The sequence below is a fragment of the Panicum virgatum genome, chromosome 7N, assembly GCF_016808335.1.
Source record: "Panicum virgatum strain AP13 chromosome 7N, P.virgatum_v5, whole genome shotgun sequence".
Classification (NCBI taxonomy): Eukaryota; Viridiplantae; Streptophyta; class Magnoliopsida; order Poales; family Poaceae; genus Panicum; species Panicum virgatum.
Genome location: NC_053151.1, coordinates 34,344,533 through 34,368,152, shown reverse-complemented (window position 1 = coordinate 34,368,152; position 23,620 = coordinate 34,344,533). Strand labels below are relative to the sequence as shown.

General features: G+C 50.0%; 2 protein-coding genes across 2 annotated transcripts; both read right to left on the bottom strand.

Moving 5' to 3' along the window:
* Positions 1-754: 754 nt before the first annotated feature.
* LOC120681918 (eukaryotic translation initiation factor 4B1-like) lies at positions 755-5,903 on the bottom strand. Its single transcript, XM_039963598.1, has 3 exons — positions 4,684-5,903; positions 1,559-1,947; positions 755-1,076 (listed from the first exon to the last, which is right to left on the bottom strand). Exons 1-3 carry the CDS (start codon positions 5,811-5,813, stop codon positions 1,069-1,071), a joined length of 1,527 nt encoding a protein of 508 aa, XP_039819532.1. The 5' UTR covers positions 5,814-5,903; the 3' UTR covers positions 755-1,068.
* Positions 5,904-9,710: 3,807 nt separating this feature from the next.
* On the bottom strand, positions 9,711-22,244 carry LOC120680764 (transcription factor PIF1-like). The gene is made up of 6 exons (XM_039962290.1): positions 22,157-22,244; positions 21,901-22,016; positions 21,735-21,800; positions 10,859-10,924; positions 10,414-10,674; positions 9,711-10,006 (listed from the first exon to the last, which is right to left on the bottom strand). The coding sequence occupies exons 2-6, from the start codon at positions 21,982-21,984 to the stop codon at positions 9,923-9,925; spliced, it is 561 nt and encodes a 186-aa protein (XP_039818224.1). The 5' UTR covers positions 21,985-22,016; positions 22,157-22,244; the 3' UTR covers positions 9,711-9,922.
* Between the last annotated feature and the right edge of the window lie 1,376 nt (positions 22,245-23,620).

The following is a 23,620-nucleotide window of genomic DNA, read 5'->3' as shown; positions in this document are numbered from 1 at the left end:
CCTAGTCGCTGGGCGAAGCCCGTCGCCGCAACTAGGGGCATAGTCGCACATCGCGCCAAATCAGAGCGTGGGAGGAATTCCCGCGCGGCTAGGCCCGCGCGCGGCCACAAGACCCAGGCGCCATTCGCTCGTCCCCGCGTAAGATTTGGTCGTCCCCGCCGCCGGTCCTCCTCCTGCACGCCGGTCTTGCTCCTCCCGCCGGTCCTGCTCCTCCTCTGCTCATCCAAACTCGTCCCCTGCTCCGCCGGTCCTGCTCGTCGTCAACTCGCCGCCGCCATCCTACTCGTCCTCGACTGGAACCCCTCCCTACCGGCCACCCCAAGTACCCAAGGTGAGCTCCATTCCCTCCCATGCCGGCAGCTCCTCCCCTGCTCATCTCCCTGAATCTGCATGTGTTTGATTCATATATAGTAGTTATATACATATATATATAGTTATATACATAATATATATATATAATTTATGGCTATATTGCCAAAACACCTAGAAGCGCATAGGACCGAGTACTCCCAACTAGGCGCTAGACAATGGGTCAGCGCCTAGATTCCGCCTAGCTGAACTTTGGATGTTACACGATCGAGCATGTGCAGAGCACGTCATGTCATTACAAGGCTGCGATGTTACACGGAAGGAGAGGATCGCAGCTCATGCCGCAATATACACAGATGCTGGTAAAAAACGAAGGCATAAAGAAGATATCTAACGCGTCAGTACAAAAGATCCAATTCAAGGTCTCCATTCCACCAGGATCAAATAAACAACTCGAGACAAAAAGCCGATCGAATTCAGTAGGCATGAACAACAGTTAGTATGGCAAGTTGACAGGTATTGTTATGACATGGAAGATTGAAAAAAGGGAAATGGAAAACATCCTATAGCATATAGAGGTGACAATAATAAATGTGGAGTTATCTCCATCCTCTCCAATCTTCTAGACCAACCAAAAATGATGGAACACAAAATTACTTATTTTGCGCATCCTTTTCAAAACAAAAAAGGGACTCGGAACCACAAGTTTCCCTAACAATTACCAGAAGCCCGGAGTCCCAATTTACCATCTCTGTCTCATCACTGGCCTGGAAGAAAAATGATGAAGAGTTGGATGAGAAACAATAGTAGCAGTGCATGATTTAAATGCCTAAGAGAACAAAGAGGACTAAATTGCATCTAACTAGCACAGCCTTATATGTGGAGACATACAGTATACAGTAAAGAGAGGTAGTCATACAGGAACTAGCACACTCACACTGGACTCCAGGCCACAGAATCAGAAGGATTATTCTATCATGATTTGCATACCTAGCACACTTTAAAGTGCACCTTCGTATATTAATCATGCAACGAAATCACTGTCTATACAGTTTGGTATCAGCTAAAAGTAAATACAATGGGAAGTAAAATAAGACAACAGGCACGCAAAACTATATCATGCTGAACTATAAAAGGACAAGTATTCAAACTTACCCATGCTACTTTCTTAAAAAAACAATTCTGAACAAAAGTATCTTAGGTTCATGAAAGCACGCAAAATCAAGTTTAGGAAGCAAAATGCACAAACCTATCTGAACTTCAGCTTCCACCAAAAGAGCCCCTTTCTCTGCTTCCTTGAAATCCCCATCTTTCTTCCAGGTTTGAGTGTGGTTCCATACCACCACGACCGGTCTGTCCACAACTGTAGCTTCTGGTTCCTCTGCTAAACTGGTTGGTGGAAGAGCTGTAACCCTGGCTGCACCAGAACGTGGTCTTTGCCCAAATCGAATCTTGTCATCCAACTCCCTTGTAAGCTGCTCAAGTTTACTTTCCAACTGAGATATCTTCTCAGACAAATTTTTTGCATCTACCGAGGCTTGGTCAGAACCATCACTAATATTTCCCTCGATTCCTTTCAGATCCACCTTCATAAGGTTGATTTCTTCTTTCAGGTTTCTTTCTTCATCTGACTCTGGCCTGAAAAGTGAGATACGCAAATATTGAAATCAGAGGAATACAGCCCAATAAAACTAAATGGAAATATTTTCAGAGAAAAGGAATCAGCACAACTATGCGTTCCACGTGATGAAGTACCAACGTAGTTAATTCTTCACATGAATTCAGGGTGGATTGAAGCTGCAACTGAACTGGATGATTAAAATTCTTATTTCCCATAAGACAAATTAGAATTTACTAGTCATGTTGAGTAACAGTTAGGGCCAATTGCAAAACTGCCCTCCTTTTAAACTCTAACTGCATGTTTACCCTCATTTTTTCATCTTTGCATCGTTGCCCTCATTTTTTGAATCTGAACACTAAAGTTGCCCCTGCTCTGTCAAGTCTAGTTCACGGTGTGAATTCAGGAGTGAAAGGCTATTGTACCCTTTGGATACATGAGTGTACAACCGAGCAGACAAAGTCAATACAAAACACGGCACACCGACTCATGGACCGCAAGGAAATTCATCGATGCTGGTCATCTTCCACTTCGCCGGCCGGCGTCGCTCAACAGAACGGGATCCTCCGCCGACACTGCTCGCCTCTCGCCATTCGCGCCAAGCGCGGTGCCGCAGCCGGGGGCCGCGCGTCGCTCGTCACCCGCACCGCCGCGCTGGTTGCCGCTCACCGCCCACGTCATGCTCCGGCTGCGTTGCTCGCTGCCCGCCGCAGCCGCCTGGGGCCGCGCCGGCCGCTGCACAGAGCCGCGAGCCACGGCCCACGCCGCTCGCCGCCCATGCTAGTTGCCGCTCGCGCTCTGCCGGCGCTGCCCGCCGCCGCCGCCTTGGGGCCGCGCAAGCCCCCGTGAGCCACGGCCGCTCGCCGCTGCCCGTGCTACTGGAGAAGGGGCGCAGGTGAGTGACGCCATGGAGAATGGCCCCGGCGTTCAATCCAGCGTCAGAGGGGTGCGGGAGAGCAGCTCGGTGGAGGGGCGCGGGAGAGCGGCTCGTCAGATGAAGGCCGCGGCGGAGGGGCATCGTAGAGCGGGCGGCGGAGGGGCATCGTAGAGCGGACAGCGGAGGGGCTCAGCGGATGAGGGGAACGGGGACGAAGGCCGCATCGGATCTCCCAGGCCCGCGCCCTCCTCTTCCTCCCCGGCAAATCCCAGACCCGCATCCTCCTCTAGTCCTATTCCACGCCGGCAAATCCCAAGCTCGCGTCCCCTTCCTCCCGCCAGCCGCCTGGGGCCGCTCTCTTGCCGCCGCGAGCCACGGCCCGCACCGCTTGCCGCTCGCGCCGTACCAGCGCGGCCGCGCGCCGGGCAAGCTGCCGCTCCGGGCCGCGCGCAGCACGAGCTGCCTCCCAGTGCTGCTCGCCCGCGCTCCGCCTCACGCTGCTGAGCTGCTCGCTCCTCTACCGCTCCAAGCCCAGCGCCGCCGCAAGTGGTGACTGGTGAGGGATAAGGAGGGATAAGGCAGGGGCAACAATGTTAGTGCCCATCCTTTTGTCTTGTATACATTAGTTTTTTTTCCCTCCCTTTTAATCAGTACGGGTAGATTCTGGTCACGCCGTTGGAAAAGGGCAGGCCAGCTCGCGTTCAAAAACGAGGGCAAACGTGCAAAGTTGTAAAAAGAGGGGTAAACGTGCAGTTCAAGGTACAAATGAGGGTAGTCATGCAATTGTCCCTAACAGTTAACCATACAGGAAAGGTGGAATAAAAGAGAACATGTTTACCCTTGCATCATCTAATTTATCCCAAAGTTAGGGGTGTTTAAGCGGTTCAATTATCAGCAGTTTAGACATCAGAACTTCACAACTAAAGAGTAGATAAACCCATAGGAAACCAACAGTATGTTATCAGAGTTCAAGAAGACACAGCTCACTATCATTTGTTATCTCAATAATACAATACAATATCAAAGCAGAAAATGCAGAAGTTTGTGTTCTTTTCAGTTAGTGGTAACACAATAACATGGACGAAAATGGACTCTTATAGAAATTACAGTAGAATAATGGTCTGCTCGCCTCAAATCTCGAGTATCCACATGGAATGGGCAGGGGTTTGGCCGTTTCGGCAATATTAACCGGGCATAATGGAAGAAAAGCTCCTAACAGCAAAAGTTCAATATTTGGACAATCTAAACAGGGCCTGATGGAGAAAGAAAAGCCCAGAGTTATAACTGCAAAAGTTCAATTGTGCAAACAGGCAACACGTGAAATTACAACAGCAGATGTAGAGTTGTACGGCCATATACATCATGGATGTTGAGGCAATGTAGAGCTTATGTTTATTCCATCATCTAAAAAGCAAAAAAAAAGAGTTGTTCCTTTCTAATGTCAACAAAACTATACAAAGGCATAAACACATGTGTAAGCTGTGTAGGCATGTCAAGTGTGGGGCAGCGTTTCAAGGACATTGTGTCTGGATGCCATAAGCACCAGAGTTCTATAACAAAAGCAGGACTTAGTTGTGCTTGGATCATACCAAGTAATGGTCAGTTTTAGCAAAGCAGACTTATCAAATACCATAGGTGAAAGATGCATCATGGGCAAGTAGTGCTTCCAATACAACAAAGGTAAATGTCCGTTTTAGCAAAGCGGCCTTGCCAAATACCACAGGTAAAACATATGCCGTAGGCAAGTGCTTAATTACAAAATTGAGGTTCCAAGTGAGGTTGCAGCTTTATAACTAATGTCAGTACTCAGCAATGCATTGATTGATTCAAGCACTAGAAATGTATGCATAACTGTGTGACAGTTCCACAGACATCATACCTATTTACAGCACGATGCTCCAGCTCAAGGTCAATCTTCCTCCAATCCTTCCCTTTCTCCTGCAAAACAACTTCCCTTGGCTTGGCATCACCGAACGGGTTAACCTTTGGCCGTGCCCTGGGTGCTCCCTCACTCTCAACTGCTGAAACCTGTGATCCAGGGCTCCCGGGGCGGGAGGAATGGGCACCATTTTCCTTGTTGGAGTGCAAGCTGGTAGGCTGGCCAGTCTTCTGCTCAATCCCACTCTTGAATTTCCTCCAATCCACTCCCTTCTCGGTCAGCACATCCTCCCGGGGCCTTGCAGCACCGAATGGGCTTGGCCGGCTGCGTGCCACCTCGGTAGGTGGCGTAGATGTTGCTGCAGGATCACGTTTTGGAGGATCGAGAACGATGCGCGGCCTCTCCCCCGCCCCCTCGCCGTTGTGTGGCGTAAGGGTGGCTCCACGGACCCAACGGTCGGAATCAGAGGAAGCTGATGAGTCGCGGAAGCCCGACGAGCTGCGGTATCCGCCACCGCCACCGCCAGAACCGAGGCTGGGGTAGCGCGACGGGAGCGGCTTCTTGTCGCGCGACCAGTCGTCAATGTCATCCGCGCGGCCGAGCGGGGACGGCCCGCCGAACCTGTCGCGGCGGCCGGAGTCGGTGGCAGCCGGGGTGAACTTCTTAGTGGCCCCCCAGTCGTCCACCTCGTCGGCGCGGGAGGGCATGTCGAGATCCGAGCTCCTGCTCCCGCGGCGGCCCTCGTCGTCGAAGCCGCGGCGCTCGCCTCCCCCGAGGCCGCCGTAGGAGCGGAAGCCGCGGGAGCGGTCGAGCTCCTCGTCGGAGCGCTCCCGGGGCCCCGTGGGCAGCATCATCATCTCGTTAGGGGTGAGGCCCCTGGGCTCCACGGGAGCGGCGCGGCGCTGCGCCGCTGCCGCGCCGTAGGTGGTGAACTCGGAGAGCGACAGGGTGGTGCCCTTGCTCTTCTTCTTGGACTTGCCCCCGCCGCCCGCGGCGGCCGCCTCCGCGAGGCTGGGGAAGCTGGCGGCGCCGCCGGCGGGCTCGGGCGCCTGGACGCGCTCGTGCTCCTCCTCCTCGGCGCGCTCGGCGTCCAGCGCCCACGCGCCGACGCCACCCCAGGCCTTTGCCATGACTGCTGCTGCTGCCGCCGTTGCGAGAGTAGTGGCGGAGGCGGAGGCGGAGGCGGAGGCGGAGAGGCGGAACAACGGGATAGGGTTTTGCGGGACGCGGGCAGCGGCCGAGAGTCTCCTATTTATATGAGGGGACTCCGCGGGCCTCGCGTGCTGCCTGGGCCGTGCCGGCCCACCGTATTTATGGGCCTCCAGCCTGCGAGCGTTAAAGGTTTCATGGCCCACTGGGACGCCATCTGCAATTTGCTCGTCTTGATTTTGGGACGCTACATGGCTTCTGGCCCACCGACCGAATTGATTGCAACAAGCAGATAGTTCCCATCGCCTTTGTCTTTATTGAGAATGAGAACACAGAAAGCTGGTACTGGTTTCTTGAACGTCTGAAGATTCACGTTGTTGCTGGAAGGCCTAATATTTGCCTAATCAGTGATAGGCATGCAGGTCTATTTACAGCTATAAGGCAGCTCCAAGAAGGTAGTCAATTTTCACCTCCTATATGGCCAGATATTGTCAATAGGTGGTGTGTGAGGCATATGGCTGCTAACTTTTATGAACGTTCAAGAATAAGGATCTGATGAATTTGTTCAAGCGATTGTGCACTCAGAATCAGCAGAGGAAGTTCGATGCTTTGTGGGGTATAATTGACGACATGAGCACTAAATTGCTTAAGAGCCTGGCCTCACCATCCAGCAGGAGACATTCTATAGATTCAGTAGTTGGACATGCTAAGTCATTTTCACAGTGGATTGATGGTGCACCTAAAGAGAAGTGGTCACTTCTGTATGACACAGATGGGAGGCGTTACGGGATCGAGACGACCAACCATGCTGAGTGTTACAATATGGTAATGCGTCGTGTTCGTGGATTTCCTCTTGTTGGCATTGTTGAGTTCATCATGTATGGATGTGTAAGGTATTTTAGGGAGCGGTACGCATCAGCCGCTTCCTTACTTCATGATCCAGGAGTGTGTTTTTGCGGAAGGGTCAATGAGTACATGCAAAAAAAGATGGAAAATGCTCGATTTCACTCAGTTATATCGATGGGCACAAAAGAGCAAAAGTTTGAGGTATCATACAGGGACAGGACCGGACAGGGTATCCGCAGACAAAGGGTAGCTCAAGAAGTTTTGATAACCAATGACGGGAGGGTGTTCTGCAGATGTCAGAAGCCAAAGGTGCATCACTTACCATGCTCCCATGTCATCGCAGTTTGTTCTGTATCTGGGTTAGATGCTGCGTCGTATGTTTCTCACTATTTCACAAAGGAAGCCGCTGCACAGACTTGGTGTCATGAGATATACGGCATCGGTATTCTAGGACCATTCACTCAAAAAAATCCCCATCCAATGCTCATCCCAGATCCAGCTATGAAGAGGGGCATAGGCTGACGGCAGACGCGTCGTATCCAGAATGGAATGGACGAGTCCGAGGTTGGAAAGAAGAAAAAAACGTTGCAACTTGTGTGGAGCAGACGGTCACACTTACAAGAAGTGCCCACAGCTTTCAGTACCCACTGCTGCTGCCGAGGCTGGACCTTCCGGGAATCCGACGGATGGATCGGCTCCACCTACAAGAATTCGCCGCATCTAGTTGTGCATGTAACATCTTGCAATGTATTTGTGTATATACTATGTCTTGATGTCTTGTTTAATTAGTTGGCAGTGCGTATTTCTCTCGAATTTGGTTGTAACCAATGAAACCTTCAATGTAATATGTTATGTGGTATTTTGTTTAACGTTCTATTTATATTTCGTTCATTCTATCTTATGTGGTATTGTATCATAGAGCCACACGAGGTTCAAGATTCATAAATAAATATAATCATTGCAATCAAACATAGCAAACATATAAGTATTGCAATTAAAGGTACAGGAGGTCTGCTGTCCCGTCACAATTTACATCACAATCTAAAACCGATGAACATCATATGTTATAGATCGTGTCATGAAATCATCTAGGTCGTCATCCCAGTTGACAGATGGTGGTGCTGCAGGTGGTGTAGCATGACTTGACGAACCTCTCGACTCTCCCTTTCTCTCTTTTCTGGTTCTAGGTTCATGTACAGGGGGACAAACATCATGTGTTGGAGGCCATGGTTTTGGGGGCATGAAGTCATCCATATCGTCATCCCAGTTAACACAAGTTAGTGCTTGAGGTGGTGCATCATTACTTGACGAACCTCTTGTCTTTCTCTTTCTCTCTTTTCTGGTTCTATGTTCGTGTACAGGAGGGAGGAACATCATGTGTTGGAGGGCATGATTTGGGGGGGCATGAAGTCATCCATATCGTCATCCCAGTTAACACAAATTGGTGCTTGAGGTGGTGCAGCATGACTTGACGAATCTCCGGTCATCTATTTTTGCGGAGGCCAAGAACTATCGCCCGAAGATCTTTTCCACCTCCTTCGTTTAGTTTGCGGCATAACTCCACCGAAGATACATACCAATTTACGGAAATTTGGTATCGATTTGTTAATCAACTCCGTGTCCTCGGGGTAATCCTAGCATATAATTACACAATAATTTTACTATTTCGTAAATATGGATTACGAATGACGGACGGGATTAGAACTGAATAAGAGTTATCTTAATGTGCATCTCATACACCTCTGACCGCATCTATATCTTACAAGTACTTTGTAAGAATCCAATAACATTAGGATGGTTCGCTAGTTCACATACCCTCATGTATATCTTCCGACGTTCTAGCAGGTGTTCCTTTACATCTTGTGTTGTAATACCTCGAAACAATGTGAAATCTTTAAACTGAACTAATTTTGACAACACCATCTCTATCGTACCATCCGCTAATACATCCAACTTCTTACTGATTACAAGATGTGTCATGATCTCAAGTATTATACTAGATTTTTCTTCGGTCCATGAAAATCCTCCAAAATTGGAGGCAGCCATTGCCTTATGCTGCAATATTTAGAAACAAGTTTAATACTATATTTCACTATCCAAAACTTAATTCTATTTTAATTTATAATTCATTTAGAAACAAGTCTGTAATAAACTTAAATTTTAATACTGAACTGAAATTTAATACTATAACATTAATTAAATTAAATTGATTTACAATATTAATGGATTCATACGTAACTTACCTGCAGATCACAAGTGCGGAATCCAGCAAGGTTTCGCTGTTGCAACTCCCTCCCCCACCCCACGTCTCTCCTTTTTTCCTCTATGTATGTTGTTTGCTGCAAATGCAGGTGTGAGGGGACCTTAGCTTTTATATTGGGGGCGGAAGCCTGCCGCCCCCCTGCCGGGCGGTAGGGGTCTCCATGCGATATAACGGAAATTTTAATTATATATAAGCCCCTGCTTGCCGCCCCCTGCCGGGCGGTAGGGTACAAACCTGTAAATTGTGAAATCGAAAATATATTTCTGTAAAAAATGATTTTAAAAATTATAAAAATATAAAAAACGCCAACATACTCCTGCATACGCACAAGAATGGAAGCTGAAAGATTCGGTCAAGTTGTGGGGGGAAAGGATATATTATTCATCTCCCTGGATTGGATGCAAACAAAAACGTCCATCACATCAAACATGATAATGCAAAACTGCAGGACCTCAGGAGTAGATGTGTCGCTTGAATTGCCGGCAACAGCTCATTGGTGGGCAGAAGAATGTCCCTGAACTCTCCCTCTCTCTCCTCCCTCTGAAGAGTGCAAAGACAGAAGAGTGCTAGTATGGCTATTGCACTGTGTGTGTGTAAAACCTTGTGATTGCATGCTGAAGCTGCAATTATCTGTTGCACTGGATTTTAGGTAGCCATGTTCCTTGGACTGTCAGAAAACACAAACAGTAGTAGATTGTTGCGTGGATAAATAGACACCACAAAGAGGTTCTATCAGGCTTTGCATGGGGGCACAACCGCACAACATGAATGGGAATTCAAGGGTGAGATCCATTCAGATAGCAAAGTGAGCAACATCACAGTCACAACGTTTTATTTAAGAACACAACTACTAGTTAACTGCAACACATTCATGAACTTCTCTGATGAAGAACAACGAACACTGCACGTCCCAGACTGAAAGCTCTCTTCAGATCACAAGGCAGCATGCGTCTGGAGTCAAATTTTGTAATCAGAAGCACATCATTCCATGAAGTTGTAGGAGGAACTCCTCTCAGGAATCCAGCCACCGTTGTGGCTCGTGCTAGCAAGGCCGCCTCTCTGTTCCTGAATCAGGGACGATATTCTCATGAGATATGATGAGTTGCTAGCAGCCCAGCACTGTTCATGCAAAGTTCTGACAGTTTAAGCATCTGAGCTATATATCCCTGATCTAGCGGCTTAAAACTTCTTATGTCTCCAGAAACGAAAAAATCTTTAATTTCGAAAGTCATCAAATAATCTAGGACATACAACACAAATTTACATCAGGATAAAGACCAGCAAAAGGAAGCTCAAACTAATAATGATAGCCATATTTTTAAGGGAAAATTCGATTCATGCCACCACAACTCCGTGAAATTGGGTGTCATGTTGAAAATCATGCCACTCAATGGCATGATTTTCAACATGAGATCCAATTTCAAGAAATTGGAGTGGCATGGATCCAACTGACCCTATTTTTAACCTCTTACCGGGGTATAGAGTTGTAATTTTGGTGGCCTGAGGAAGTTCTGAGGCGGCTCAGAAGGGTGTAAGTTCTGCATCTGGCTCAAGAAGTCTGACTCGACGTTAGATTGTCGCTGTGAGTTAGCTTGAGTTATCTGAAATGGCCGAGGCTGCTGGCCGGAAGGGCGCAATGGTGGCATCTGGGAAGGATCAGCGGTGATGTAGTGCATGTATTGTTGCAGCTCAGGAGGAACCACCGGCGCCATTCCCTTCCCCATGACCAGCATCTGTGTTCAAATTTAACAGTGAACTTGCATTGCATAGTTTGTATGTTCAGATAAAAGGCTATCTGAAGCAGATCTGCAGGTTAACTTGCTATAACAGCAAAGGATGCAGAAGAGCGAGAGAAATAAGAACGATGTTGTGCACTGTGACCAACTTGTGCATATGATATGATGCATTATTCAGTACCTGAAGCTGTAGCTGAAGTGATTTAAGGTAGTCGATCGCTTCATCTAGCATAGACACTTTGTCGGTCTGAACAAGTTATATATTCGATCTGAGTTCAGACAAAAAAAATGCCGAAGAGAAATGTGAGGAATGTTGAGTACTCTATCCTGCTTGTGATGAGTGAATTGTCAACCGTGCGGTGTGATCGTGCGCTTGGTCTTTGGATTGCAGGTACATGGGCGTCGAGTGTCGACGGGGAGCTGCCGTGGAGGTGCTGTGGCCGATGGACCGTGCGGTGGACGGCGGTGAAGGGCAGCCGGGACCGGAGCTCGAACCGGGCGGCAGCTGTGGCGTCCACTCTTGGATCGAGGGCGCAAGCAGCGATGGAAGGCGGGTTTCTTGGTTTGCGCCATAAAACCAAGGAGGCGCACGGCGGTTGAAGACGCCGAGTCGTGGAGGCACGGGCGTCGGTCTCGGGACTGACGGAGACGACGGGCGTCGACGGCATCTAGGGCCTCGCTGCGGGCGAGGAGGTGACGGGCGTCGGGCGGCTTCTAGGGCCGTCAGAAGGCCGAGGCGGGAACGGCGTCTAGGGCCACGGCGTGGAGGCGGGAGTCTTTCCCGCACGTGAGGTTTTGGCGGTTTTCTCAAAACCGGCCATCTACCCGGGTTTCGCATACCCTCCAAAACCGCGGACTGGATCTTCATTAAGACGGAGGCATCGCGGAGAAGACTTCGTTTCGAAGAAAGAACCTCGGTCGTCGGATGAGATCATGTACAGGGGGTGCTGCAGGCCAACCGGTCTAACCGGTCCCTGGCACCGGTCTGACCGGTCTAACCAACCGGTCCGACCGGTCCAGCGTACCGGTCTGACCGGTCCCGCGGGTATAAATACCCCTTCACTTGTGTTAGGTCAAGGGCGGCTTTTGTAATTGTGTCCGTGAATTGTCTCTACTCCTAGGTCGCCGCCTCTGTGTTCCTCTCCCCCTGTTCATCTCTTTAGGGTAGATTTGAATGTTGTTTGTGTGAGAACTCTTGTGGATTTGATTGGGAAAGGAGGCCCTAACCTCCTCGTGCCCTCTGGGCGGTTTGAATCAATCCATCTCCTCGTTTTGTGCCTTGTTTGATGAAATTTCGATTTCGTTTTTGGTGCACTTGATTGCGAGAAGTCCACGAGTTCTTTGCCGTGATTCTCATGCCTCTATTTTGTTCTTGAACCCTCTGGAATCACTAGCTCGTCCAAATTCGATTTCTTGGAGACTAGAGAAAACCCCACCCCCTTTGATCTCATCCCGAAATTCTCATGCTATGTATATCTTTAAGGTGAGATTTCTTGGGGATACACTCTTGGGGTAGGAACGAAGCTATCCTCCAAGTTTCATCCAATTTGGATGGGATTTGCTCTCGATTCACGGTTTTGGAACTGAATTTTTGGGGTTTTCTGGACGCCACCGGTCAGACCGGTTGGCGAGACCGGTCAGACCGGTCTGCCTGTTTTTGAACTGCTTGACCGGTCTGACCGGTCTGTGCCTGAGCAGATTCGATTTGAGAAGTTTCTCTCGCTTTTGCTTCCGCTTTGCGACTCGGGTCTTTTGCTTCGAGATAGCTTGTTCATAGCTATTCTCGCTGACCTAGGTTCGAGGGTCTGCGGGTGGTTTTGGGATATAGGCCGACATTTCGAATTTCGACGAAATTTTGATCGGCTCCTATTCACCCCCCCCTCTGGTCGCCGGCTTCGGTCCCACAATTAGTATCAGAGCTTGGTCGAGGTTTTCAATACCTTAACCGGTTCGAAAACCACTTGGCGACCATGGCGAGTCTTGGTAAGATCCCGGTGTTTTCCGGCGAGGACTATGCCTATTGGAAGGTTCGCATGAGAGCCTTCTTGCAGAGCATAGAAGCCGAGGTCTGGGAGATTACCAAGAACCAGCTTTACGAGGTGCTGGCTGTTCGGACCACGCCTCTTCAGGTGACCCAACACGAGGCTAACGCCAAGGCCGTCAATGCCTTGTTCGCTGGTGTTTCTCGTGCGGAGTTCTCACGCGTCCAGGGTTTTCAGGAAGCCCACAAAATTTGGACGTGCCTTGAGAACTACCACGAGGGTACACCTCAGGTGAAGGCCAGACTGTTCGAGACTCACCGGCGTGAGTTCAAGAACTTCACACAGGAGCCGGGTGAGAGCATTGACCTGATGTTCAGTCGTTTTCAGTCGATTGTGAACAAGGTCAATGCGAATAGATCTGCTGGTGCCCTTGAGTACATAGAGCACGAGAAGGCTCTCAAGTTGCTCTACGCACTTGACCGCTCTGTGTGGGATCTCAAGGTGAACACGATCATTGAGTCTGCAGGCTATGGGACTCTGACCGTGAACGAGCTTTTCAACAAGCTCAAGGCCACGGAGGTGGATAACCAGACACGAGCCAAGCTCAATGGTGCCCCTCCTTCCAAGAGTGTCGCTCTTGTGACTGGCCCAGGTGGTGGATCCAGCTCTAACGCTAACTCTGCTCTTGGCTTTTCTCTTGCCTCTTTGCCTTCTGTTTCAGATGAGCAGCTGGAGACGCTGGGCGACGACGACTTGTGCCTCCTCATCAGCAAGTTACAGCGCGTCTACCACAACAGACAGAGGAAGAAGAACCCCGGGTGCTACAACTGCGGCGATCTGAACCACTTCATCGCCGATTGCCCCAAAAAGTCCGGCGGTGGCCAAAACAATTCCTTCGACTACTACCACCACCGCGATCGCGACGAGGGAGGCTCCAACAAGGAGCGTCGGTGCCACAAGCACCGCAGTCGTGACCGGGGAGGACGCTTTGACAAGGAGTAGCTCAAGTAGCGCGTCCAGTACAAGGCCAAGAAGCGGGAGAAGGCCTTCCTGGCGCAGCTCAGCGACCTCGACAAGAGCTCCGACACCGACCGCTCTTCTTCACCGACCTCCGACAACGATGACAAGAAGAAGAAGAAGCGGGACAAGGAAGCCACCGGCTTCATCGGCCTTTGCTTGGCGGCCGGTCAACGCAAGAGCTTCTGCAGCATGGCGGGCGAAGCCGATGGTGCTCGTGCGTCTTCGGGTGGACATGCTACACCGACGCACTCCGGCTCTTCTCCTGGATCCGAGAGCGATTCAGAGGTAAACTCCACGATCGACCTGCTTGATACAGAGGTTAGGGAGTTGTACGCCGCTCTCGACAACCAGAAGAGGCTGCTTAAGGAAGCAGCTAGAGAGCGTAGAAAGCTTAGGGTTGAGCTGGCTTGTGCTAGGGAGAAATTTAGTGAGGATGAGTGCGCTGGCTGCATATCTCACATGAATGATCTTATTGCTCTCCGTGCCAAGCATGATGAGAACGTCGCGAACTTAGATGTTGCTAAGACTTCGCTTTCTGACGTATCTCACGAGCTAGCCAAGGCCAAGCATGAGCTTGAACTTGTCAAGGACGCTCTCATTGTTAGTGATGTGCTTGAATGCGATGAGTGTCCTATTTTTAAGTCTGATCTAGCTTCTTTGCAGTCCAAGTTTGCTACTGTTGTTTGTGAACTAGAGGAGCTTAGATCTAGGCCTGCTTTGCTTGGTGCTTGTAAGCTTTGTCCCACGCTTAGGTTAGAGCTAGAGGAGAAGAACGCTTTGATCAAGTCTTTTGGAAAGACTAAGGTCATAGAGTCTAGCCCACCTATTGACTGTTCTGTTTGCCCTAGTTTGATCTCTGATTTGGATAATCTTGCGGTAGAGAAAGCCAACCTGGAGAATGACAATATCTATCTTAGGGCGATTCTTAGTTGGGTTTCTGCTAGTGAGCCGCAGTTGGGCATGATGATCAAGCAGTTCAAGCGTGGTGATGGGTTTGGGGTCGGTTACACATACACGAAGTCAGACTTTGACAGGTTGTATGGTAAGATTGGCAAGGCTGCTGGAAACACTGCTAGCACGAGCATGTAGCCTTCGCTTGTTGACCCCGCGGATGGTGTGCTGAAAGAACCACCGAAAGCACCTCCGCAGAAGCAGGTTTGGGTTCCAAAGCCCAATGAGCTGAGGAACTCCCTCGACACGCTCCCTGCTGCCACAGCCCAGGTTGCCCAGATAAAGAGGGCTGCTCCTCCCCGTCTGCAGGCTAGGCCTCCACCTCCCAAGCGTGAGGTGAGGTATCACTGCGAGTTCTGTGACAGGGAAGGTCACCTGGAGGAGTTTTGCTTCAGGAGGAAGCGGGCTGTGAGGAGAGAGCAGGAGAGACGGAACGCGGACATGTACTCTGCTTGGGTGCATGGTCCTTCTCGGCGTGGTGATAGGCGAGATGCTAGGGCGCGCCGTGTAGGTGGAGGTGAGGGAGACGGTGGTGGTTACCGTGCTCCAGCGGGTGGTCGCTTTGCCGGCCGTGCTCCTGGTCGTTTTCAGTACAGCTATGGACCACCGGACCGAGGCTTTGGAGTAGGTTTTGAGACTCCACGCTTTCCTCGCGGTGGTGTTCGTCAGTCACGCGGTAGACGGGACGGGGGATACGCTTTGTCTGGTTTTGCTAACCCTTCTGTAGAGCAAATGGCTCGACACTGGTTTGCTTCTCACTTTGCTAACCCCAGTGTTGAGACATTTGCTCACCCTTTGTCTCACTACTGATGTGCAGGTCGGAGGCTTGGAGAACAGGTGGATCATGGACTCCGGTTGTTCGCGCCATATGACCGGGAATGACAAATGGTTCTCTAGCCTCACCCCGATGTGCTCAAAGGAGTACATTGTGTTCGGGGATAATGGAAGAGGAAAGGTACGTGGACTTGGCGCTGTTCGGGTTTCTGATCGCTTTACCTTGGGAGAAGTTGCTTTGGTTTCGAACCTTGGCTTTAATTTGCTCTCTGTTTCGCAACTTCTTGATGAGGGGTTTGAGGTTCGCTTTAAGGAGGGTTATTCGCGTGTTCTTGATTCTAGAGGAGATTTGGTTTGCCGTATTACACCTCGCGATCGAGTTTTCTTGGTTGACTTCTCTGGAACTCCTTTTGGCCCTTCTCATTGCTTGATGGCTGGTCCTTCTTCTGATTTGTGGAAGTGGCATAGGAGACTTGGACATTTGAGCTTCGATTTGTTGTCGAGACTGAGCTCACTTGGCCTGATCCGAGGATTGCCCAAGTTGAAGTATGAAAAGGACCTTGTTTGCCATCCGTGTCGCCACGGGAAGATGATTGCCGCTTCTCATCCACCTGTTAATCAGGTGATGACCGCTCACCCTGGAGAGTTGCTACACATGGACATAGTTGGTCCTTCTAGGGTGATGTCTGTTGGTGGAAAGTGGTACGTGCTTGTGATTGTGGACGACTTTTCTCGCTATTCTTGGGTCTTTTTCATGAGAACCAAGGATGTGGCTTTCGAGTTTCTTCGAGACTTGATCTTGAGGTTGAAAAACGAGCTACCCCAGGCCATGCGAGCGATTCGCAGTGATAATGGCACAGAATTCAAAAACGCTCGTTTTGACGCCTTTTGCAGTGATCAAGGGCTTGAACATCAGTATTCTTCTCCCTACACTCCACAGCAGAATGGAGTTGTAGAGCGGAAGAATCGGACGCTGGTTGAGATGGCGAGGACGATGCTCGATGAGCATAGGACTCCTCGCAAATACTGGGTTGAAACGGTTAACACCGCTTGTTACGTGTCCAACCGCATTTTCTTGCGTGCTTTCATGCACAGGACCTCTTATGAGTTGCGGTTTGGACGCCAGCCCCGTGTTGACCATCTCAGAGTTTTCGGTTGCCGGTGCTTTGTGCTGAAAGATGGAAATCTTGATAAGTTTGAGTCTCGCTCATCTGACGGAATTTTTCTCGGTTATGCTTCTCACTCTAGAGCGTACCGTGTGCTGATTATTGATACTAACATCGTCAGAGAGACTTGTGAAGTCACTTTCGACGAGACTGCACCGTGCAATTCTTGTCTTTGAAGTTGCAGGAGATGATGAGCTCGGGACCTCCATCTTTGAAGATGAGGAGGAAGAAGCTGCAGAGGGCGACACTGAGGCTACCACGCGTGCTGTGGACCCAGCTATCTCTGCCACGAGCTCGGACGATGACGACGGCCCCGATCCGACTACGTCTACTTCCCGGGGGCTGATCGAGGAGGTGGCTCAGGCTTCACCAGCTGCACCTGAGGAGACACCAGCTTTGGTTGAGGAGGAGGCGACTTCGACACGGGAAGCACCGCGACACATTCAGCGTCGCCATCCACCTCAACAGATGCTAGGTGATCTCAACGAGCGAGTCACCAGGTCCAAGGTAACAAGTATCGCTGGCTTTGCTCATTCAGCGTTTGTTGTCTCTTTTGAGCCCAAAGATATTGGACACACTCTTTTTTATTCTAATTGGGTCAATGCCATGCATGAGGAACTTGAAAATTTTGAAAGAAACCAAGTTTGGGTTTTGGTCGAGCCTCCACCTGCTTGTAATCCCATCGGAACGAAGTGGGTTTTCAAAAACAAGCAGGGTGAGGATGGTTTGGTTGTTCGAAACAAGGCTCGTCTTGTTGCCCAGGGGTTTTGCCAAAAAGAGGGTATTGATTTTGAGGAAACTTTTGCCCCTGTTGCTCGTTTGGAAGCTATTCGAATCTTTCTTGCATTTGCTGCTTCCAAGGGTTTTAAGGTTTTCCAAATGGATGTTAAATCTGCCTTCTTGAATGGTTTTATCGAAGAAGAGGTTTATGTGAAGCAACCCCCTGGTTTCGAAAATCTCAAGTTTCCAAACCGTATTTATAAACTTCAGAAAGCTCTTTACGGTTTGAAACAGGCACCTAGAGCTTGGTATGATAGATTGAAAACCTTTTTGTTGGCTCAGGGCTTTAAAATGGGATGTGTGGATAAAACTTTGTTCCTCATGTGGTCTGGCAATGACTTTCTATTAGTTCAGATATACGTGGATGATATTATCTTTGGTGGCTCTTCTCACACTCTTGTCTCCAAGTATTCTGAGCAGATGTCCAGGGAGTTCGAGATGAGCATGATGGGTGAGCTGCAGTTCTTCCTCGGGCTGCAGATCAAGCAAACTCCTCAGGGTACTTTTGTCCATCAAGCCAAGTACACCAGGGACTTGCTGCGGAAGTTCGACATGAGTGACTTGTCTCCTCAGCTGACTCCGATCAGCACTTCGACGGCGCTTGATGAGGACTTGGACGGTGAGGCGGTGGACCAGAAGGAGTACAGGAGCATGATCGGCTCTCTCCTGTACCTGACGGCGACGCGACCGGACATCCAGTTCGGCGTCTGCCTCTGTGCGCGCTACCAGGCTTCTCCGCGCACCTCCCACAGGCAGGTGGTGAAACGCATCTTCAGGTATCTAAAATTCACCCCTGAATTTGGTCTTTGGTACTCTGCGGACTCTTCTCTGGTTTTGGTTGGCTTTTCTGATGCCGATTTCGGTGGGTGTCGGTTGGATCGCAAGTCGACATCCGGCACTTGTCAATTTCTCGGTACATCGTTGGTGTCTTGGTCCTCTCGCAAGCAGGCCAGCGTAGCGCTTTCTTCCATAGAAGCTGAGTATGTTGCCGCTGCTAGCTGCTGCTCCCAGATACTTTGGATGAAACAAACCTTGCAGGATTATGGATTGAGTTTTGGTAGGGTTCCCATCTTTGTAGACAACATGTCAGCCATTAGCATTGCAAAGAACCCTGTCCTACACTCCAGAACCAAACACATAGATATCAGATTCCATTTCCTGCGAGATAACCATGAGAGAGGACACATAGACTTGATCCATGTCCCTTCAGAGAGGCAAACTGCAGATATCCTAACCAAACCGCTAGAGCAGGACACCTTTACTCGCTTGCGAGGGGAGCTTGGGGTTTGTTACTCCTTTTGATTGCTGACTTTTGTTTTGGTTAGCTTGGTAGGTCTTTGTTTTGCTTCTCTTGGTTTTCTAGGTTTGGTAGTTGCATTGTGCATATGTATTATACATGTTTGCATTTTTGCATTGTCTTACTAGTACTAGCATTTTTGTATACATTGCTATGATCCTCTAGTGCCTGCTAGTGTGAGTTGATAAACTTGATCATGTATAGCTTGCTCCATTGTGTATATGATATCATCTGAGTTAAGCTATTTTGATTTGAAAATATGAAAACATAATCACCCTGTCTTGGCTACTAACATGTTAGGGCGTGTTGATATGCTTTGCTATCTTATTCATGCTAGTGTAGCCTTCTCGTTCAGCAATTTATACTTGAAATAATATAAATCTGATAAAATTGCTTGAACTGTTATTGAAATGGTTTGAAAAGATCCAGGTGGGATTGCTTGTCGCACTGATCGAGCTTTCGGGACGGCTCACTTTGCACTTGTGAGAACCCGGGCAAGGCTGTGCATGACTGGAACGAGTGCTTTAAGCTTCTGATTGTCTTTGGGCATAGGCTTGGCCTCGTTGCTAAGTAAAGCATGACAAGCTTTCAACCCCTGGCATTAAGAGTTGATTGAGATAAATTTGATTGAAAAAGGAATGTTGGCAACTTGTTTTGGCTGGTTTGGCTCACCTGTATGAGTTTGATTAGCACTGTTTTTCATTCCCTACTTGTTAGTGCTAGATCATGGGTGATGCTTTTATTTCTCCTAAACTGAACTTGCCTAGCTCTAGACTGATTTGATATACCCTGTTGAGCTAGATGCAAGTCTTGTTTATGGACGCACACGTGCTTGTGACTAGATGTTGCTCATATCATTGTATCCCTGAATGCTTTCACTCACACCTCATGCATTGCATTCATTGCATAGCATCTGTTCAGGGGGAGTCTCTGCTTCAGGGGGAGTTTTAGGTCTTTTTAGACTTGATGTGTGCATGTGCCAACAAGGGGGAGAATTTTGAGAGAAGTGATCGAACAAGGGAGATACTTGTTTGATTTTTGAAATACTTGTTGTGCACATGGCTTTGAGAGTGCATCATTTTGGGAGAGTTGCACTTGTGAGAGGGAAAAGCTTTGCTTGGGGGAGTTTCTGCTTTGTTCTTGGCTCCTGGTTTTCCTCGCTTTCCCTCTGCTTCTTGCATGACTGCGTCGAGCGTTACCTCTGTCTTTGAGGAGTCATGTTTTGGCTTTTGATCGATTGCGTCGAGCCGTTGCCCTTGTCTTAGGGGATCGATCTCTGCTTGGGTAAGTGACTGTTTCTGCTTTTCTGAGCTTTGTGTCACTTGCTTGAGTTCTTCACCTTTTTTGCTTCTCTTTTTATCACTTCTCTGGTTTCAGGTGGTGTGTTGACAATGCACTCATCAAGGGGGAGATTGAGGAATGTTGAGTACTCTATCCTGCTTGTGATGAGTGAATTGTCAACCGTGCGGTGTGATCGTGCGCTTGGTCTTTGGATTGCAGGTACTCGGGCGTCGAGTGTCGACGGGGAGCTGCCGTGGAGGTGCTGTGGCCGATGGACCGTGCGGTGGACGGCGGTGAAGGGCAGCCGGGACCGGAGCTCGGACCGGGCGGCAGCTGTGGCGTCCACTCCTGGATCGAGGGCGCAAGCGGCGACGGAAGGCGGGTTTCTTGGTTTGCGCCACAAAACCAAGGAGGCGGACGGCGGTTGAAGACGCCGAGTCGTGGAGGCACGGGCGTCGGTCTCGGGACTGACGGAGGCGACGGGCGTCGACGGCGTCTAGGGCCTCGCTGCGGGCGAGGAGGTGACGGGCGTCGGGCGGCGTCTAGGGCCGTCAGAAGGCCGAGGCGGGAACGGCGTCTAGGGCCACGGCGTGGAGGCGGGAATCTTCCCGCGCGTGAGGTTTTGGCGGTTTTCTCAAAACCGGCCATCTACCCGGGTTTCGCAGACCCTCCAAAACCGCGGACTGGATCTTCATCAAGACGGCGGCATCGCGGAGAAGACTTCGTTTTGAAGAAAGAACCTCGGTCGTCGGATGAGATCATGTACAGGGGGTGCTGCAGGCCAACCGGTCTGACCGGTCCCTGGCACCGGTCGGACCGGTCTAACCAACCGGTCCGACCGGTCCAGCGTACCGGTCGGACCGGTCCAGCGTACCGGTCTGACCGGACCCGCGGGTATAAATACCCCTTCACTTGTGTTAGGTCAAGGGCGGCTTTTGTAATTGTGTCCGTGAATTGTCTCTACTCCTAGGCCACCGCCTTTGTGTTCCTCTCCCCCTGTTCATCTTTTTAGGGTAGATTTGAATGTTATTTGTGTGAGAACTCTTGTGGATTTGATTGGAAAAGGAGGCCCTAACCTCCTCATGCCCTCTGGGCGGTTTGAATCAATCCATTTCCTCGTTTTGTGCCTTGTTTGATGAAATTTCGATTTCGTTTTTGGTGCACTTGATTGCGAGGAGTCCACGAGTTCTTTGCCGTGATTCCCATGCCTCTATTTTGTTCTTGAACCCTCTGGAATCACTAGCTCGTCCAAATTCGATTTCTTGGAGACTAGAGAAAACCCCACCCCCTTTGATCTCATCCCGAAATTCTCATGCTATGTATATCTTTAAGGTGAGATTTCTTGGGGATACACTCTTGGGGTAGGAACGAAGCTATCCTCCAAGTTTCATCCAATTTGGATGGGATTTGGTCTCGATTCACGGTTTTGGAACTGAATTTTTGGGGTTTTCTGGACGCCACCGGTCAGACCGGTTGGCGAGACCGGTCAGACCGGTCTGCCTGTTTTTGAACTGCTTGACCGGTCAGACCGGTCCTCTATACCGGTCAGACCGGTCTGTGCCTGAGCAGATTCGATTTGAGAAGTTTCTCTCGCTTTTGCTTCCGCTTTGCGACTCGGGTCTTTTGCTTCGAGATAGCTTGTTCATAGCTATTCTCGCTGACCTAGGTTCGAGGGTCTGCGGTGGTTTTGGGATATAGGCCGACATTTCGAATTTCGACGAAATTTTGATCGGCTCCCATTCACCCCCCTCTGGTCGCCGGCTTTGGTCCCACAAAATGGCAAGAGACGCAACTCATATTACATACCTTGGTGCAATTTGGAAGTAACTCCTGCAGTGCCTTTAGCTTCTCGTTGATCCTATCCCTTCTCCTCTATAAATGTTTCAAATAAAAGATCAGAAACGACACCAAATGCGGATAAACTGGTCATGATCGATGATTCGATGTATATATATGCAAGATAGCAACATACCCTTTCTGAAAAATTGTGAAACTCAGCAGATCTGCTTCTACGAGTAGGGGGAGTAGACCTTCTTGGAACACTGCCATCTTCCATGTGAGCTCTTGAAGAACTTGCTCACCAGATTCCTACCAAGAGGACACGCAATAATGCATCTAAGAAAGGAGAACTTTGTTCTGAACAAGAACGACTACAAAACTTTCAGAAGCATAAGAAGTGCAACGGTCGATGATGGATCGGAACCATGTTCTCTCCTTGCAATGCATACCGTTCGTTGCGATGTGCCTTCTACTTGGCTCCCTCCATGGCCACCACCGCCTCTTATGAACCGATGGATGCTTGCGTGCCTGACTGGTCAAGCCCTACCTAGGCTATAGCCTATAGAAATGGGGGAGCGTGAGAGCTTTCTCGATGACCCTGATGGCCAGGTCTGCTCGACCCTCCAACCTTTGGCCCTGGATAGTATTTATGTCATCTGATTTCTGCAAGCTTTTGCGTCATGGCAGGACTGGGCGACTGTGTGCCTATACCACCATCCTTATCTTTCACCGGGCGTGGAATTTCTTGCTTGGACTGACATCCGCTACCATGTACTATCTGGGTCTCTGACGGAGGCGTGCATGTTTACAGGTTTTATTCAGCGCCCATTTGGCCAATCGCCTCACCTACCTTACCAGGGAATGGCTCAAACTTGACGTGCGAAAAAGGCGACTAGCCTCTGGACCTCATGAAGTCTGAACCTATTGCTTCTGCAAAGTACCGAGGCGCAGTTCGTTCTTGCTTGTTCACTAGCTCGCAGTAGCTTTCTGCATAGAGAATAGCTATGACAAAGTGTGCAGTAAGTTGGAATCAGTTTTTTTTGTTTGTAAAGATGAAATCAGGTTCAGAGTAAATCGCAATCAGTATGTGGAAAGCATGCATATGTGACAATGCAAAGTTGCGAGCGAGTGAAGAAGCCACCTAGGCAAGGCACCTAACAACAGGAGCAACGGCCCATGCACTGGTGGACTGGTGGTACGGTGAAAAGACCCCCGGAGAACAATAAGGATGCAGCTAGCTAGCAGTCGAGGATGGCGAAGCAAGACGCGACCAAAGAAGGCAATCTCTCCTCCGATCCGATCTGTTTGTTTTTCTCCGCTCCTATCATATCATGCTGCGCCTCGCTCTATCCCCCGCAAAACACGCGACGCGATGCGCGCGCGAGGGCATGGAGAGGCCAGAGGCGGAGGGGAAGGGACCGTCCACGACGCGTCCATGCACGCACGCACGCACGCCGACGCCCCGGCCGGCGGCGGCATGGCGAGGGCCGGCCGCGGGCAGGCGCAGGAAGGGAACAAAGGAGGCAGTCACCGCCATGTCGCTTGCTTTCGTAACCAAACCCACCCGATCGAGATGCAATTGCAAGCAAGCAGGCAGGCAGCGATAAACAACGCAGGACCTATAAGTAGATAGATGATAGCTAGGGCGCCCAGGTCTCGTGCAAAGGCCGCCCCGGTCAGACGCGCGCCCATCCGAGCGCGCGCGTGATCTGATCGCGCATGTGTGCGTGCCGGGCCGGTGCCTGCGTGTGCCAGGCCTACCACCGGCCGGCGGCTCCGACTAGCTGGCTGCACCCACCAAACTGTCCTCACCCGCCCGTCAGATCCGTGCGCTGGGAATCCGCGTGCGCCACCGCACCACACGCACGGCCAGTCAGAGTCAGGTCGCCGGCACGCCTCCCTGGCGCGACGCG

Excerpts from the sequence above, each read along its gene's own strand:
- LOC120680764 (XM_039962290.1), bottom strand. The coding sequence starts at position 21,984 with ATGGAAGATGGCAGTGTTCCAAGAAGGTCTACTCCCCCTACTCGTAGA. Across the intron at positions 21,801-21,900 it reads TTCACAATTTTTCAGAAAGG|AGGAGAAGGGATAGGATCAA; the intron begins GTATGTTGCTAT and ends AAACATTTATAG. Across the intron at positions 10,925-21,734 it reads TACTTCCAAATTGCACCAAG|ACCGACAAAGTGTCTATGCT; the intron begins GTATGTAATATG and ends TAACTTGTTCAG.
- LOC120681918 (XM_039963598.1), bottom strand. The coding sequence starts at position 5,813 with ATGGCAAAGGCCTGGGGTGGCGTCGGCGCGTGGGCGCTGGACGCCGAG. Across the intron at positions 1,948-4,683 it reads GAGCATCGTGCTGTAAATAG|GCCAGAGTCAGATGAAGAAA; the intron begins GTATGATGTCTG and ends CTCACTTTTCAG.